At 46.5% G+C, this 17,803-nt stretch overlaps 1 protein-coding gene across 3 annotated transcripts in view; it reads right to left on the bottom strand.

Moving 5' to 3' along the window:
• Positions 1–8,870: 8,870 nt before the first annotated feature.
• RIC1 (RIC1 homolog, RAB6A GEF complex partner 1) overlaps positions 8,871–17,803 on the bottom strand; it is a 102,398-nt gene continuing 93,465 nt past the window's right edge. For all 3 annotated transcript variants that reach the window (XM_067543040.1, XM_067543042.1, XM_067543039.1), the window contains exons 22-26: positions 15,406–15,692; positions 14,265–14,459; positions 11,888–12,065; positions 11,531–11,719; positions 8,871–10,809 (exon numbers count right to left, since the gene is read on the bottom strand). In XM_067543040.1, coding sequence (XP_067399141.1) covers positions 10,524–10,809; positions 11,531–11,719; positions 11,888–12,065; positions 14,265–14,459; positions 15,406–15,692 — 1,135 coding nt within the window. In that variant the 3' untranslated portion in view covers positions 8,871–10,523. The remainder of the gene's footprint in view (positions 10,810–11,530; positions 11,720–11,887; positions 12,066–14,264; positions 14,460–15,405; positions 15,693–17,803) is intronic.

Here is a 17,803-nt window from a genome sequence, read left to right on the forward strand (position 1 = left end):
TAGGGAGCATGTGGCCATGGGCTCAAAGGGGGGTCCTATCAACATGGAAAGGACCAGGTTTAAATCCCAGGGAGGGATGGGGTCTCGAACCTGTGGAAACACCCTTTCAATCCCTTTAAGGAATCTGACAGACATGGGGTGGGAAAGAAGGGAACGCCCCTCCAACGGCCGATGGAAGGCCGAGATGGCCGCCAGGTGAACCTTGAGGGAGGCCAGGGCTAAGCCCTGAGTTTTAAGGTGTAAAAGGTATTCCAAGACCACCTGTATGGGCGAACTATCTGGGAAGAACCCCTTGTCCTCTGCCCAACCAATAAATCGCCTCCACTTAGCCCGGTATGTAAGCTGCGTGGAGGTTTTCCTGCTACCCAGCAGAATGTGCTGGACCTGCTGGGAGCAGGCTCTTTCTCCCTCCGTCAGCCAGCGAGCCTCCAGGCCGTCAGGTGGAGGGGGTCCAGGTCCGGGTGCAACAAGCGCCCCTGGTCCTGGGAAAGCAGGTCGTATCGCCTGGGGAGCGTGAGCGGAGTAGCAATGGAGAGGTCGATCAGGGTACTGTACCAGTACTGTCTCGGCCACACTGGGGCAATCAGTATGATGTTCGCTCTGTCCCTCTTGATTTTGAGTAGGACTTGAGGGAGGAGCGGAATGGGGGGAAATGCATACATCAGACCCCCCCACCCATTGTATTAGGAAAGCATCTGATAGGGAACCCGGCTCGCGACCTTGGAGTGAGCAGAATCTCGGGCATTTCCTGTTCGAAGATGACGCGAACAGGTCCAGTTGGGGAGTGCCCCACTCTCGGAAGATTGAATCCGCTACCTTCTGATGCAATGACCATTCGTGTCGGGGTGAGAACGATCTGCTGAGGCGATCTGCCTCGTCGTTCCTGCTCCCAGGGAGGTGAGAGGCGACTAGATGAAAGTCGTGTCTCACTGCAAAGTCTCAGAGGCGCGTAGCCTCCTGGCACAGGGCCGAAGAACGCGCTCCCCCCCTGCCTGTTCATGTAGAACATGGCTGCGGTGTTGTCTGTGAGGATTGAGGAATCTGAGGGAAGATCTTGCAGGCCAGCCGGACCGCTCTGAGCTCTCGAATGTTGATATGCAGAGCTCTGTCCGCTAGAGACCACAACCCTTGGGTACCTAGGTCTCTGCTGATGTGGGCTCCCCATCCCACATCCGAGGCATCCGTGATAAGGACCACTGACGGAGTCAGGTCTGTGAACGGGACTCCCTTGAGCACCTCCCTCGGAGACCTCCACCAATCGAGGGAGGACAGCACCTGTGGGGGAACCATGACCACCTTGGTCAGTAAATGTCTGGAAGGGGCATAGACCGAAGCCAACCAAGCCTGCATAGGTGTTAACTTGAGGTGAGCCAGCTTAACCACGTACGTGGAAGCTGCCATATGCCCCAACAGCTGTAGGCAATGCCTGGCTGTCGTCGTGGGAGACCTACAAAGGTCCGCAATAATAGAATCCATCGCCTGGAATCGGGGCTGTGGAAGGAAGGCTCTTGCGCATTTAGTGTCTAGGGTGGCTCCTATGAAATCTATGCGCTGCACCAGGGTAAGAGTGGACGTCTGCTCATTAATGAGCAACCCCAGTCTGGTGCATGTGGCGCAAGTCAGCTCAAGGCTGTTCTGGACATGGGCTCTGGACCTGCCCTTGATGAGCCAGTCATCCAGATAGGGGAAAATTTGTACCCCATTGCGGCGGAGGTGGGCAGCCACCACCGCCATACATTTGGTAAAAACCCTAGGAGCCGAAGACAGGCCGAATGGGAGAGCCGTAAATTGATAATGATCTCCCCTAATCCTGAATCTCAGGAACTTCCTGTGTCCTGGAAGGATGGATATGTGAAAGTACGCGTCCTTCAAATCCAGGGCAGCGTATCAATCCCCGGGATCTAAGGCAGGGATTATAGAAGCCAAGGAGACCATACGAAATTTAATTCGTCTAATAAACCTATTCAGGCGACGGAGGTCCAGTATAGGTTTCAGACCTCCCTTGGCCTTGGGGATCAGGAAATACCTGGAGTAAAAACCCCTTCCCCTTTCTCCTCGCGGAACCTCCTCTATAGCGCCTAAACGCAAAAGGGAGTGAACCACTTGCACGAGCAGGTGCTTGTGATCTGGGACCCCTAAGGGGGACGGGGCCGGAGGAGAATTAGGGGGAAAGGCCGTGAGTTGAAGGGCATACCCGTTAAGGACCACCCCCAGAACCCATCGGTCCGTAGTAATTGACTCCCAGGCATGATAGTACAGCCGAAGCCGATTTTCAAAGGGCCGGCCCCCTTCCAGGGTAGAAGGAAGAGTGCCAACCTCAAAACCACTGTCAAAAGCGTTTATTACCGTTTCCGGATCCAGGTTTGCCACCCTGCTGCGTCCGTGCCGAAGAGCCTCGCCGGTCCCAGCGAGTGGGCCCTCTAAACCGTTCCCGACCCCTCCTTGGCTGGGTGGCCCTAGGAGGTGGCCTGGGCGGGGGGAGGTGGGCGGCGTTGAGGTTGATTACGGGACTGCCTTCCTGTTGCCTGAGGGGTGTAGAGTCCCAGTGATCTAAGGGTGGCCCTGGAATCTTTCAGGGTATGCAACTTATCATCAGTCCTCTCAGAAAAGAGGCCTGACCCTTCAAATGGCAGGGCCTGAATTGCTTGTTGGACCTCAGTAGAGAGTCCAGAAGCCTGCAGCCAAGAGCAGCGGCGCATAACGATGGCCGAAGCCATCGCCCTGCCTGCAGTGTCTGCGGCATCACTAGCCGACTGTAAGGCCGCTCGGGCTACAACCTCTCCCTCCTGAGCCACAGTGGCGAGGTCTGCAGCTTGGTCCGAGGGAAGCGCCGCAACTAAGCGGTGCAGGGAGGCCCACAAGTTCTGGTTATATTTACCCAGAAGTGCCTGGTGGTTAGCTACCCTTAATTGCAAGGCGGCCGTAGAGTAAACCCTGCGGCCAAAAAGGTCTAATTTTTTCCCCTCCTTGTCCTTGGGAGTACTTCCCTGACCCCCTTGGCGCTCCCTTTGGTTGGCCGCATCGACTACTAGAGTTCCTGGGGCAGGATGATTATAAAGGAACTCAAAGTGTTCCTTGGGAACATAGTATTTTCTCTCCGTTCCCTTAGATGTAGGGGGAACGGAGGAAGGCGTCTGCCAGACTGCTCTAACTATTTTCATGACTCTGTCATGAACTGGCAGAGCCACTCTAGAAGGCCCAGATGACCCTGAAGGCCAAAAAAGGGGGTCGTCCTCCTCGGACATTTCCTTAAGGGTTAGACCTAGGTTGTTGGCTACCCTCTTAAGGAGGTCTTGATGTGCCCGAAAATCAAAAAGGGGCGACTTATGATCTCTTGAGGTCCCTTCATCAGGGGACGACGAGGAGGATAAAGGAGTAGGCCCTGTAGAGGGTCCCTCCTCAGGGTCAGACTCCGCTTCCGAGGGTACGTGCGGAGCTGATTGAATCGGGGGTGGTGGAGGCTGAGCCACCCCCGAATGGAGCGACTCCACACCTTGGGTTGGGTGGGAGTCCCATGGACCCCAGTATGGCCCTTGCCAAGGGCCATGGGCCCAGCCCGGAATTGGATATTGAAAGACCTCCCCATGTCTATCACGGTGGCCTGAGCCCGCTGAGCGCCTCTTACGGGCCTTAGGTGGGGAGCGGCTTCGTGAGGAAGACAAGGTTGAAACATGTCTACGCCTGTGACGGAGTCTAGAAGAAGACCAGCTAGAGGAGCTGGATCTTCTACGTCTATGGCATGACCTCTTGTAACGCCGCTTGCCACCTCTGGTGTGCGAACGGTCGGTACCATGCCAGGATCAAGCGTAGGGTACGCAGGTATCATCGGTGCCGAAGGAAACGGTGCCGGTATCATCGGTGCCGAGGGGGTCGGTGCTGGTGTCGTCAGGGTCGGCGCCGGTCCCACCGGTGCCGAGTGCGTTGGTACTACAGTCATCTGTGCCTGAAATGATGGTACCGAGGTCGTCAGCACCGAGTGCGTTGGCGCAGTGGACATCGGTACCGTGGGGCATGGCGGTACCGGGTATGGCGGTGCCGGAGCGCTTAGGGGCACCATAGGCGTCGGTGCTCTTCCCGTCAGGGAGGCAGCCGGTGCCGTTGGTGCCGATGTTGACAACTCCATGTCCGGTGCCATAGCTAGCGTGCTCGGCAGAACCTTCTGGCCCGATACCGTCAGCCTATAATGGTGACCGGTGCTGCCAGCAGGTGAGCCAGTGCGGTGTCGGGATGTTTCCCACACCGGGGTGCTCGAGCCCGAGCTGCGATCGGTGCCGGAACCGGCGCTGGAGCTTCTGCGTCGGTTCTTAGGGCCTCTTGACCGCCCCCGGTGCCGCGGTTCCGAGGCGCTCGACGACTGAGAGTCGGAGCTCGGAGGGGAGCGACTCTCCACCCTCCTTGACCGTCTGGGGGAGGATCGGGAGCGATGTTTCCTCCACCCACCGGGGCCATCCAGCGCAGGTTTGCCCCGAGACGCAAGTCCCTTGTCCCTCCGCCGAGGGGGGGACGGAGGCGTAGGCAAGGCCATGAGGGCCCTTGCCGCGGCGAACGCCTCCGGCGTCGATGGCCCTTGTAGAGGCGCTCCCCCACTCGCATAAGTCGGGGGAGGCTCCCTACGAGGAGACACCGGTGCCGGAGGAGCCTCCACGGCACGTGGCTGGGGTGTCTCCTGTACCGCTCCCTGCTTAGGTGGTCGCAGGGAGGAGTCCATCGAAGAGATCTCCGACTGCTTCTTCTTCTTCTTACTCGGCACTGAGGATTTCAGTGCTGCTGGTGCCCCATCCCCCATTACTTGAATGTAAAGAAATAAAGGTTTGCATCATTTCACAATGGTCCTTTATTAAATCATATGGAGGTCAGGAGGGAATTCTCGGGCACAGATATCGAATGGGCTTGGGTGGTGGGATGATTATTAAAGAAAAAAAACATACACTGTGTGGGTTGGTGGAGGGAAAAATCAAAGGCAAGCAATATATAGGGGCATTGTCCTGCTGGAACTCTTGTAGCACAGCGTCCACGGAGGCATAGATCACTCTTCTTCGCATTCTAGCTTGAGTTCTAAAATAAGCCAGGATAAGCCATGATGTATTTGTCACAGTCAAAATGAGAGCACAGTGCAGCTGGCTCCATGTTTCTGCAGCAATGGCGATCGGGGGAGTTAAAAAACAGCACAAAAATCCTTTTCCTGTTTGTTTTTTTTTTTGGGGGGGGGGGAGGGAAGGGAGCCGCCCTGCATCCTGGGATGACACTCCTCACAACAGCCTCCGTGGTTAGTTGCACTGTGGGATAGGTTCCCACATTGCACTGCTTTCTAATTCGAATTAAGGCTGGTCAGTGTGGACACAAAAAAAACCAGGAAAAACTCCAGCGTGTGGACAGTCTGCAGCGCTTTCCATAAATCGGTTTCTGAAAGCTAATTCAAATTAGCACTGCAGTGTAGACATAACCTGGGTGTACCTGAGCAGGCAAGCCTGCCTAATGCAGCATAGGTACAGCTTAGTGAACTGTTTAGCAGATGTCAGGATAACAGGCTTCTTTCTAAAAAAACCTGTAAATGGGCACAGGTAATCACAGATGCCAAAAATGACACGTGAGATTCAGGCATATTGATTGGTTGTATATGCAGTTTCCGTGTTACGTTTGTATGAACTGTACTAGTTTTTTTCTTTTAACCCTCTGAATTTTAGAAATAAGAATTCTGTAATTCACTCATTTCTCAATATAAACAGTGCAGCCTGACATGCACTGAGTCGAAAGGCAAAGGGGCACTGTGATGGAAATCTTTCTTTACTTTTAATAAAGATGCAGCCAATGAAGTGGGTTTCTGTCCATGAAAACTTATGTCCAAATAAATTTGTTAGTCTTTAAGGTGCCCCAGAACTCGCACTGTTTTGCTAAAAACAGACTACTACAGCTACCCCTCTGGAACTAATTTACTTTTAGTGGTGCAGTAAGCAAGTAGTGAATTAATTGTTCCATGTGAGGTGGTAGAAGTGTCTAGATGTCCTTTTGAAAATTGCTTTAGTTTAGGCTAGAACTCTCACAGGTACTCATGAAAAGTCTCGGTAAGTCTTAATAATTTAATCCACAGTAATTTTACTGTGATGTGTGTTTAAATAGAAGCTATGTAGCTGTTTAACCAGTGACTGTGGATCTGGCTGTTCTGTACATGTAGATCCCACGCTTATCAATCTTTTAAGCAGCAGTACCCTGCATGCCCTCACATCACCCCCATTTGCACAGAGAATAGCTTTTAAGAACTACAATTACTCTCTGGTATGTCACCATTCTTCCTTTGAGTATGTGCACATGGGGAATCCCCTGCTTGCACAGGAGAGGTGGAACCCTATCTAAGTAAAGACTGTAATACTGACTGACCAAACTGGGTATCACATATGGACACTGATACCTGCTCAGCAAATTCCATCTTAGATTAGAAACAACCACTGTGATTACCTACCGTGATCTCCTGTGTAAAACGAGCTCTAGGAGTTCCCTAAATTAATTCCTGCTGCAATTCTAAAAGCTACAGTTGACTAGAATAGTGGTTTTCAGATCCCTGGGGGGCCACAGATGCTAAGATTTCTGCACATGAAAAAAGGTTGAAAAGATTAGCTATTTGTTTTTCAGAGTCTTCCCGTGCAGGGTAATCCCCCTCAACTCGTGATAAATAGCTCCTCATAGTTTAATCTGAAGTGCTATAGCATATTTCTCTGCTAAATGGAAGAGCTATGAAATTTGTGTTCACCAATTAAAGAGAAAGTTGTGACTTGGTCAGTGTAACTCAGTGCTTCTCAAAGTTATTTGATTGGGCTCCCCCCCCCCCTTCTTTTTCTCCATGGTCTTTAATACACCCTTAATGCTGAAGGCAGGGCTGTGTGAGCAGCAGCATAGAAGTAAAGGTGGCAATGTGAAAAATGATATTCATCAATACCATTTTTCACTGTAGACTTAGTGCTGCATTGTCACCCTGGGGCTGCTAGCTCCCACTGTTGCCTGGTGAGGGATCAAGGGGGGATGAGAGCCTGGGGTGACTACACTGCAGCTACCTTCTTTATCCCTGCCCCTCCATTGTGCACAGCCCTTCTGCAGGAGCCCCAGCCACAGCTCTTAAAATAAGTCCCACACCTCCCTGAGGAGGGCTGCACCTTGAAAAGAATGTGCATTATAGTAAACACTCATGTGGCTTTTCTCTTCCAATTTATCACCATAATTCCTGAATTGTGGCTAGAGTTTAGTAACAATTGCACCAGTGCAAATGAAGTAATAATTCCCTACAGGAGTCACAAGGCCTTTTGGCTAAAAGTGTACTGGCACCTCATATCCACCATGATCCTGAATGTTTTTAGAGTCAGTGCACTCTGTATGACCTTACATTTGAGTTTTGAAATGCATACTGTTTGCCCTGTAAGCTAGGTCCAAATAAGAAAGAATTTGGTATCAGTGCCTCACTGGCACTATTTACTACTCCCCCAATTTTTGTCAGCAATTGTTTTCTTCCAGTTCATTGTTTTTTTTGTTTTGTTTTTTTTTTAAAGTTAAATATCAAGCCAAAAACCAATTGCTGATGTACCCCACTAGACAAACATGTTTGAGGCCTATGCACTGTTCCAGTCCCAGCATAGGGGAGAGAGAGAGATGGTGGGCATGGTAATACTTTTATTGGACCAACTTCTATTGAGAAAGAAGCTTTCAAAATTCCACAGAGCTCTTCCTCAGTTTAATATATGTATGCGATGTTCAGTTGGAATCCATTTAGTTTCTTAAGACAAGATTTTTAAAGCTGTTTGACAATGGAATTTAGACTCAGCTGCTTTAATAGCTTTTGAAAGAGATGGAGGCTCCTAAACCAACTAAGCATTGCAAGAGCTTTAAAAATCTGGGCATTAATAGTGATGTATCACATCACCTGCCTTAAAGAAGTCTACATCTATTTATTACATCTTACTTATCGTATAGAGATGGAGATAGCCAGTAATGCTGCTTGGAGGGGGTAATGCTGACACTTCTGCACATAATTAAGGTCTAGAAGTGGGTCCTCTACTAATGGGAAGTACTAAATGCTATTTGAAATTAAGATTAAAATCTAATTCATTATTTTGCCTTTCTGCAGCCAAATATAGCATTAACCAAGAATACTGTAATTTTTAATATTGCTTTTTTAAAACAGGATAGTTAAAAAATTACTGTAAAACTGAGCAAGGTCAATGTCCTATCCACAGGTAATTTTGCTATTTCTGTGAAGAGAAATAGAGATTGTCTGCATTTGCATTCATTTCAGCAGAAGCCCTGGCATTGGGTTAAGGACTAAATGTAGGCTGAAGAAAAAAATCAGGACACTCTATAGTCCCATTAAGATTACTTTTAAGGATTCTTAAGAACAGTGGTAACTTCCAAAAAAGGAAGGTGCTCAGTACCTTTGCATTAGAAATCACTGCAGATGAAAGTTGTTCAAGGTAACTTCTTCTAGATCTGTTCAAGATACATATAAAACAGCATATAAATAAATAGGGTCAGTTCAGTACCCATTTAAGGGCTTAACCAACTAAAAACTTCAGGTTCTAATTCTAGCAGTAGCTTTCCTACACTTTAAATTAGGAAAGGTCCTTGGGTTATGTTTTGTTTTTAGCTTCAAGGGACTTTTGGTCAAATCTTAATTGGCACAGCAACTGTTTTAAGGTCAGTGTGGTTAGCACAGCTTCCTTTAATGCCTGAAAAGTTAGATTCATTATAGAAGTATAATCTGAACTTCTGTTCATACTTTTTTAAGTCCATTGTTGTACTACACTTACCATGTTGCAAACAAATTTTTAATACTGCCAGTTATTAAATGAAAAATAACTGCACAAAAAAAAAAAAAAACCAGTCCACCAGACGCTAATACAACTGTTTTATTGTTCAAGTCCCCTAATTTGGATGGAATAAAACTGACCATATGCTTTACTAGGCAGATATCTGTCCCCCATTGCTACACTACTAAAGATAAGTCTTAGTCAGAACAAGATTTGCTGCATGTAAGACAAATTAAAGCATCAATCAACAAAATTACACCCACAGGAGAGAACATTAAGCTCTCTTTAAAACATAAATAAGCAAGAAGTGCAAAGAGCCACTTATTTCACCCTTATGAATATTCTTCACCCTTGAGAGGTCAGATTTTATTTTCAGAATTCAAATGGAATCTGCATTTGTTTAGTAACAGCATTGGGAGACAGGTAGAAGATGCTGTCACTATTCCATGGTGATATACTGATGGTATAAAAATAAGTAAAGTTGCACAGTACAAGCTAATATCTAAATGTTAATACTGTTACTGGTATTTAATATTACATACATTAAGGGACAACAGCTCAGACTTCTGCAGCCAGTTTTTCATGTTGTACAAAAATTAAAATAAAGTCTTATATTTAGTTACAGGTATACACATTATAAAATGTGAGTATGTACTGCTTTCATATTACTAAAATTTAGTAACAGTACATAGAATTTACATAAATCCATTCTTGAGAAAGGAATTTACAAATGAAATAAATAATACGCTTCAGTAGTCTGCTTAAAATTAATTGTAGGTCTGAGTGGACATGGGTAAAAATCAAACCTCTGTTAAAATGTATTTTAATGATAGGTTAGAGTAAAAGTATGCCACATCCAGAACGAAGTGCAACTTGGCTTTAATTTCACCAGCTAGCTATAACCATGCACAATATTTCAAATATGGTACAACCCCAAGAGCAGCAACAGTACTCTTGAGAATATTTATACAAGAGTATTCACAAAAACATACAATGTATTTTACAATTCTTTAATACAAAATATTTAGTGATATCAAACAGCATAATCTATGAAACACTTAGATGCCAGTTGAATCAGGCCATAACTTTCTTTAGGCACAGCTAGTGTACAATCACAAAAGCTGTTTCTTTCTAACTAGCTTCATCTCACAATTCATATTTTTAAGTCTGACAGGAAAAACAGGCAAGGTGGAAATGATTACAGAACTATGCAGTCATCGCTTTGCTTTCTTTCATTATGTAGTCCAGTCAGAGACATTGAGACGGTTGTTTGAATTAGGTGACATAGGCAATGGGACCCATGAAATAATGTTAAAATAAACTCTGCATTGCTTAATTCATATCCTTCTGCAATCAGTTATCCAGTACCAAACTGCAGGAAGTTGCAAGTCCAGGAACAGCAAGCTCAATTTAGGAGAAGAACAGAGGAAGAACAAGTCTTCTTCACACCCAGATATCCACAAAAAAACCAAATATTTTCACATAGGAGTATTCTGTTGCTGTCAATTGTAATTGTTTTAAAACTGTGAAAGGTTAAGCTTCTTATCTGAAATCACCTTATATTCCATGGTTATGGAGCAGACATTCTCTATTCAATACTTGTAAAATCAAACATTAAAAGCCAACCCAGAGAAGTATGTCTGAAAGCTGGTTTGCTTCCTTCCAAGGCTGAGTTCTGTGTACTTATCTGCCAGTGGTGGTATCATTGCCATCTCTCCATCAATTAAAATCACATTAAGACACAGTGCAGTCATAACTGCCCTCCTGGAGAGGATCATCCTCCTCTGCCCCAGACATGTCCTCTTCATGTCGATTCACACTGCTACTTGCAGTATCACTCTGAAGGCTACTGCTATGGCTAGTTAAACTCCGGCTTTCCTCTGCCCTTGGGCTGGCTTGTTCAGTAACCTTACAAGGGTTCACTGGTTGAAAAGCTTCAGGCTGCACTTGCTGTTCTGGTATCTCACTTAGTTTCTGGAGATGTGGCTTGATGACATTTAAAAATGGTTTATACCCAGGGCTAAAAAACAAAGAAAGAGGTAACTGCAGTGAACTAAAAATAGCATTTCATTCACACATTTTGCCCTCTCATTTTCAGTATTAAAACATTACTTTAGACACATTTACATCTATTCTTAATAGCAGCTTGACCCTCATATGCTTTATGCAAGAGTTCTATCAAACACCCAGATATACACAGACTATATCAAGCAACTCAGATATACACAGACTATTCTTGCAGGAGACTTTGTATTAGAACAGGCTGTCAGTCTTCCCTGTGGCTGGCTCTCTATAAGGAAGTTGCTAAGGAAAATTCTCTTCTGAGCAGAAGTTCCGAGTGCCTAAACTCTTACTGAAGTCAATGTAAATGGAGACCCAAATAGTGTCAAAATACTAAATTATATATTGTTAGGGGAAGTTTTATTCAAAAGAATTTTAGAAGTTACAAAATAATAATGGAAGTCATAGCATAGTGTTCTGTAATTTGAAAATTTATCATTTTCCATTCTTACTATGAAACTAAAATACTAATCAATCAGTATATTGCAGTGGCACCCAAAAGCCTCAAACAGGCTCAAGGCCCCATTGTCCCAGGTCTTGTACAAACACATTTTTTACAATTTTAAAAAATGAAAAACTCACATTATAGTAAATACAAACCCCACATTGAAATACCTACAAATTTTGTATTCAGCCATCTATCAGAGACTATAATGGAAAACTAATCTGCTGCAATTTACCAATCTGTAGAAGCCCATCTGTCTACAGCATGTAGCCCAGTCTTGATACTCTGCCAGATCTCTCCATCAGCATCAGAGGACTGCATTACAATAAAAACCTGGTTGATTATTGAAGATTCTCTGAGAATAAGGCCTATGATAAGGCACCAATCCAGACATCCTGCTTCCATGAAGATATGAAGCAAATACCTATGTGAGAACAAAACAGTTCATGCATTACATGCTTTTTCCCCTCCCAAGGACAAAATCCAAACAGCACTAGATCACCATAGACAAATACTTTTTCTTCCTCACACACACACTAAAAGCAGGACTAAATAGACATTGTCCCTTAAATAGCATGATGACATAACTTACCTTAGTTGGACCTGTGACTTGTGTGGCCCTTTACTGGCCAATTCCAGAGAGATATGTTCCAGCTCTGACTGTGTTAAACTTAGAGTGGAGATGTTTTCATCCACCATGGTCCAGTCACCATCCACGATAGAACTTGTTTCAGTCAGGTCTGTTGCTGAACCAATACTGCATTCATCACCTACCAAAATATATTCAACAAGGTATTTGGAAAACCATCTATTAATTTATTGCAGTATTGCTCAAACTTTTAAGTAGCAAGTACTCTCTAACTTCTGAAAATTTTAATAAGTACCCCAACACTCAATTTTCCATGGGATTTTATATTTACAGACTAATGTGAGCCATATGTTGAAAGAAGGGCTGAGTATATAAGGCTGTGATATAACAGATCTCATGTGGGTAGGGTTACCACCTTTACAACAGGGGTGCGCAACTCAAATATGTACCTGGGCTAAAGGTGATGTTGGCCAAAGCACGGAGGCTTTGAGCGACATGCCAATGCTGGGGAATATAAAGCGCTGCACCAAATTTTTTGCCATAGATTTGAGAGGAGGAAAGGCTGTGAGAGTCAGGGAAGGCAGATGAGAGAGAGAGAGAGAGAGAGAGAGAGAGGAAAACTGGTGAAATCTGTGGCTGACAAGTTTTCTGGGCACTGGGCTTTAAGCCAGGGAGGGAGGCTGTCACCTGGGCAAGTTGCAGGCAGCTGCTGCCTGGCTGCCAGCCTGGGAGGTGGGCAACTGCCACGCAATCTGAGCTGGGGCAGAGGAGGCTTCCACACCGGCTGGGACCCAGGGATGTGGCTGCTGCCGGGGCGCTGGAGGCTGTCCCTCGGCTCGGAGCCGGGGCACGGATGGCTCCCACCCAGCTGCAAGCCCAGCTCACAAGATGTAGGAGGCTACCACCGGGCTCCCACCCTAGAGCTGGGACCCAGCGGGAAGCAGGGATCTGCTGCCTGCCTTCCCCAGAAGCTGGGGGCTGCCACGCACCTTCCCCAAAAGCCAGCCCAGCTTCCCGGGACTGTAGCAGCTGCCGCCTGCCTCCCAGCTGGGAGCTGCCACCTGCCTTCTCCAGAAGCTGGGGGCTGCTACCCGCCTCCCAACTGGGAGCAGTGACTGGGCAGGAAGCAGGGGGCTGCCACACACCTCCCAGCTGGGAGCTGGGACCAGGTGGGAAGCTGGCAGCTGCTGCCTGACTTTCCCAGAAGTCAGCAGCTGCCGCCTCCCCCCCCCCGCCCACTTCACTCTTTTTTTCCCTAGTTACCTCTTGCCTGTGTCTCGCGTACCCCCAGGGGTATGTGTACCACAGGTTGAGAAACTGATTTATTGGGTGTCAATGTTTTCTTTTGTGCTGCTTCCTCTAGAAACTGACTGAGAACATTTAATAGTTAAAATCTTTACATACCAAGGTAACTAGCTTTGGGATTCAGCAAAGGTGTTACTGGACACTGAACAGCTTAGCCAGGAGGAATCTGAATTTAGGTAGATTGTCCTTTTAAGGATTTAAGGCTCTTGTTGGTGCACTGCATTAATATATATTTAATGATAGACTTGCTTTTCTTGCTGCAAGCTGTTTCTTCAGTACCAATTTGTATTTGTACCCGGTAAAGAATCCTGTAGTCCCCCAGGCAATAATACAGAACATGTGGACAATAGTGAAGTATTGTTGAGTTCTTGGCCAGATGTAGAAATTTCCCAAAACTCTATTAGTAATCAAATTACTAGGGTGAACATCTTAACCAATGCCAAAACTAAAGAGTTCGTGGAAATAGGTTACAAGGCATTTAAACGTTATTTCCAGCAGTCCTATAAGCCAAAATAGCGTCCCTTTGATTCCTCCCCTCATCTTAGTGTACAGATCTGATGATCAGTATTGTGTCTCCGTTTTAGAGCATAAACTGAGTGAAATGGGAATTAAGTATACATAAGTTTGCAGACCAGGAGTAGACTGGGAAGTGTGAAACTGATTTTAAATTGACTAGTCTTTCTTCAAACCAAGCAAGATACAGAAAGGAAATGGTATAAACTGTCAGTCAAATGTGATTATTAAAATCATCCATTTTAATAGCTACCAGCACAGGTAAGGAGGTTTTTTTGTTGTTTTGTTTTTAAAGAAATACTATGAACTTTTACATATAGCTGTAGCTGCATGGTTGTAGTCTTTAATTTTGACACAGCCACAAAGTTTTCAATGCACTTTTAAACATTATTAGTATACTTTTCACTGACTCAAAGTCAATCTTTTCTGCCTTATGGTATCACCAGATAACAGGCAATAACTGTACAGCAGTGATGTGCATTCACAAGAGAGGATGAATACCTAGATGCAATTTTCTGAAGGTGATGCAGAAAAAGATATGAAAGAATGAGATATAACCTACTTTTATTTAATAAAGGGGAGAGGAATGCATCTTGCAGGTGAGGTCCATGGGATGAAACTGTGTCCATGTCTCTCCGGGAGGAATTGATGGTGCTAAGCCAGCTGTGACTCCGAGGCGCACTTGAGACTCCTGTGTCCATTTCCACATTTAAAAAGCTTTCTGCAGATTGGGACTTTAGCAGCTGCTCTCCAACAGCTAGAAATAAGGAGGCATTTATAAAAAAAGAGACCCACAATTCAAGTAGTCATAATTATATATTTTTAAAAAGCAACACTTTGGTCTCTCCATCAATTTCAGAAACATAATAGAGGAGAGCCCAAACTACTGTTTACTATTATATCCAACTCAAAATTCAAGTAACTAAGTTGCTGACAAACTAATTCAAGGGAATGCAGAGCTTATCACTACTGCAAGATCCTTTGATCAGTTTCTCTGTACCTAGACATTGGCACACAGTAAAAGGGCCAACAAATATTTTGCTGGCATAGCTGTGCTACCACAAACTCACCACTCTTCCAGCCTTGACCAAAAGAAACTTAGTCTAGTTTCTAGAATTAAAAAAGGCTTTAAGATTGCAGTGAGCTCAATCTGGTAATATCACAAAATAATATATTGAAAGTTGTAACAATAGTGGAATACAGGTTTGAAAACTACAGCAAATTCTCAAAATTTTAACTCTTCCACCTCCAGTATCATGTGGATAGCAAATTTCATCAGGTCACGTGAAAACCAAGGTGTATCTTTATCTGATTTTTTTTTTTTTTTTAAAGCTGGTCAAATGCCCATCTAAAACCACATAATGTACTGATTGTAGTCACTTTCTTTGGCTGAAATTGTATAAAAAGTTATGTCCAGATTGATCAGTGATAGAGATCTTGTTCTCTGATTTAATACAGCTAAAATATAACTCTTGAGAAAAAAGGAAATCTCCACAGAAGCTACAGCATAACATAACTACGAAGACATGAGGTCTATGGTAAACAGAACCCCTTCTAAAAACACCCAATGTAAGGAAGCTATAGAGGTGATAAACCTCAACCTGTTCTTTGCTTGGCTGAACTGAGATGAGTGATTCAAACTGATGGAGGCAGGACTGCTGAAGAAAAATCTAGTCACCAAAGTAACTCAGATGATACAGCACCTGTCTTGTACTTTCCATTCTTGAAAGGTGAATTAACAGAGGAAGCCGGTATGACTGGAAATGGCCAGAGGAAATCCTTGTGTAGCCTCTTCAAGGCAACCACAAAATCTTCCACACGGGCAGCTCGGGCTCGCTCCTTACACAGCCAGCCAATCAGCTCAAAACCTAATTGCGCAGCAAAGCAGCCAAGGTCTTTAAGCCTGATTTCCTCCAGCAGGCGCCGAGCATGACGCCAGAGCATCATATCAATGTACATGTTCTCAGCACAGTCACTGTCTTTACTCCACCTGTGGACCAACACAAGAGAAGAGATGACATTAAAAGTGCAGCTTAAAAGTCCTACCATTCATTTATAGATCACAGATGAAATTGCAATCTTCATAATAAATAAATAATCTTCATGGTGAAAACCACATACAGGCTAATAAAAGAAACTAATGCCGCATTACCTGGTGTTCATTCACCCAACGGTCTCTACTGCCACGGTGATCTATGTGAACATGGTTGAGAGAGACTAGATAGGTAGCACCAGCTGGAGGGGCTTAATGTCTCAACAGTGAAAGCAGAGCAAAACAAGGTTACTTACCAGTAACTGTTGTTCTTCGAGATGTGTTGCTCATATCCATTCCAATGTAGGTGTGTGCGCGCCCAGTGCACAGATTCCCGGAACTTTTCCCTAGCAAGCCCCGCATGGCCAGCTCAGGCGCCCCCTGGAGTGCCGCGCTCATATCGCGGTATAAAGGGCACTGCTGGCTCCGCGGGTCCCCAGTCCCTTCTTTCTGCCAACTCCGACAGTGGGGATGGGGGTGGGTTTGGAATGGATATGAGCAACACATCTCGAAGAACAACAGTTACTGGTAAGTAACCTTGTTTTCTATCTTCGAGTGATTGCTCATATGCATTCCAATGTAGGTGATTGAGTAGCCATACCTTGGAGGAGGGTAGGAGTTATTGGTGACCTGCTCTTGACAGCACGGCTCTGCCGAACCCCGCATCTTCCCTCGCCTGTTCCACGATGGCGTAGTGCGACGTGAACGTATGGACTGACGACCAGGTCGCTGCTCTGCAGATGTCCTGCAGGGGAACCCGCTCCAGAAAGGCTGCGGAAGAGGCCTGGGCCCTAGTGGAGTGTGCTCTTACCGCACCTGGGAGGGGTACCCCTGCCTGCTCATAGCGTGCTCTAATGCAGGCAGTAATCCAGTTGGAGATTCGCTGGGTGGAGACAGGTGAGCCCTTCATCCTATCCGCCACAGCTACGAAGAGCTGTGTCGATTTCCGAAAAGGCTTGGTCCGCTCGATATAGAAGGCCAGGGCTCGCCTGACATCCAGCGAATGTCCTCTCCTTTCCTCCTCCGACTCATGGGGTTTTGGAAAGAACACAGGAAGGAAAATGTCCTGGTTACAGTGGAACTGAGAGACCACCTTAGGCATAAAAGCCGGGTGAGGTCGCAGCCGGACCTTATCCTTATAAAAAAACGTGTAGGGGGGCTCCGAGGTTAACGCCCTCAGTTCGGAGACCCTTCTGGCCGAGGTAATAGCCACTAGGAAGGCTACCTTCCACGATAAGAGGAGAAAGGAGCATGTGGCTAGGGGCTCAAAGGGGTAACCCATCAGTCCGTTGAGGACCAAGTTGAGGTCCCAGGGTGGCACCGGGTCCCGCACCTGAGGGAAAGTCCTCTCCACCCCTTTTAGGTGGGTGAGAGAAAAGGGAGCAGCCCTCCATGGGTTGGTGGAAGGCCAAAATGGCTGCTAGGTGTACCTTGAGGGAGGCCAAAGCCAGGCCCTGCAGTTTAAGCTGCAGTAAGTACTCCAAGATAGCCTGTATAGGTGAGAGGCTTGGGTGTAACCCTCTCGCTTCTGCCCACCCCGAAAACCTCCGCCACTTAGCTTTATATGTTACTTGCGTGGACGGCTTCCTACTGCCCAGGAGGACCTGTTGAACCTGAATGGAACAGGCTCTCTCTCCCTCCGTCAGCCACAGAGTCTCCAGGCGGTGAGGTGGAGGGAGTCCAGGTCAGGGTGCAACAATCTCCCATAATCCTGGGAGATTAGGTCGCATCGTCTGGGTAGCAGAATCGGTTCGGTGATGGAGAGGTCGAGCGGCATGCTGTACCAGTGCTGTCTCGGCCACGCTGGGGCGATCAGGATGATGTTCGCCCTGTCCCTCTTGATTTTGAGGAGGACTTGGGGCAGGAGCGGGACGGGAGGGAATGCATACATCAAGTCCCCTGTCCAGGGTATTAAGAAGGCATCGGACAGAGAGCCCGGCTCACGACCCCTGAGCGAGCAAAACCTCGGGCATTTCCTGTTCCCGGCTGTAGCGAACAGGTCTAGACGGGGAGTACCCCACCGTTGGAAGATGAAACCCACTATGTCCTGGTGTAAGGACCATTCGTGG

Source organism: Emydura macquarii, unplaced genomic scaffold (assembly GCF_026122565.2).
Source record: "Emydura macquarii macquarii isolate MOO-44397 ecotype Brisbane River unplaced genomic scaffold, CSIRO-AGI_Emac_v2 contig_767, whole genome shotgun sequence".
In the NCBI taxonomy this organism is placed as follows: domain Eukaryota; kingdom Metazoa; phylum Chordata; order Testudines; family Chelidae; genus Emydura; species Emydura macquarii.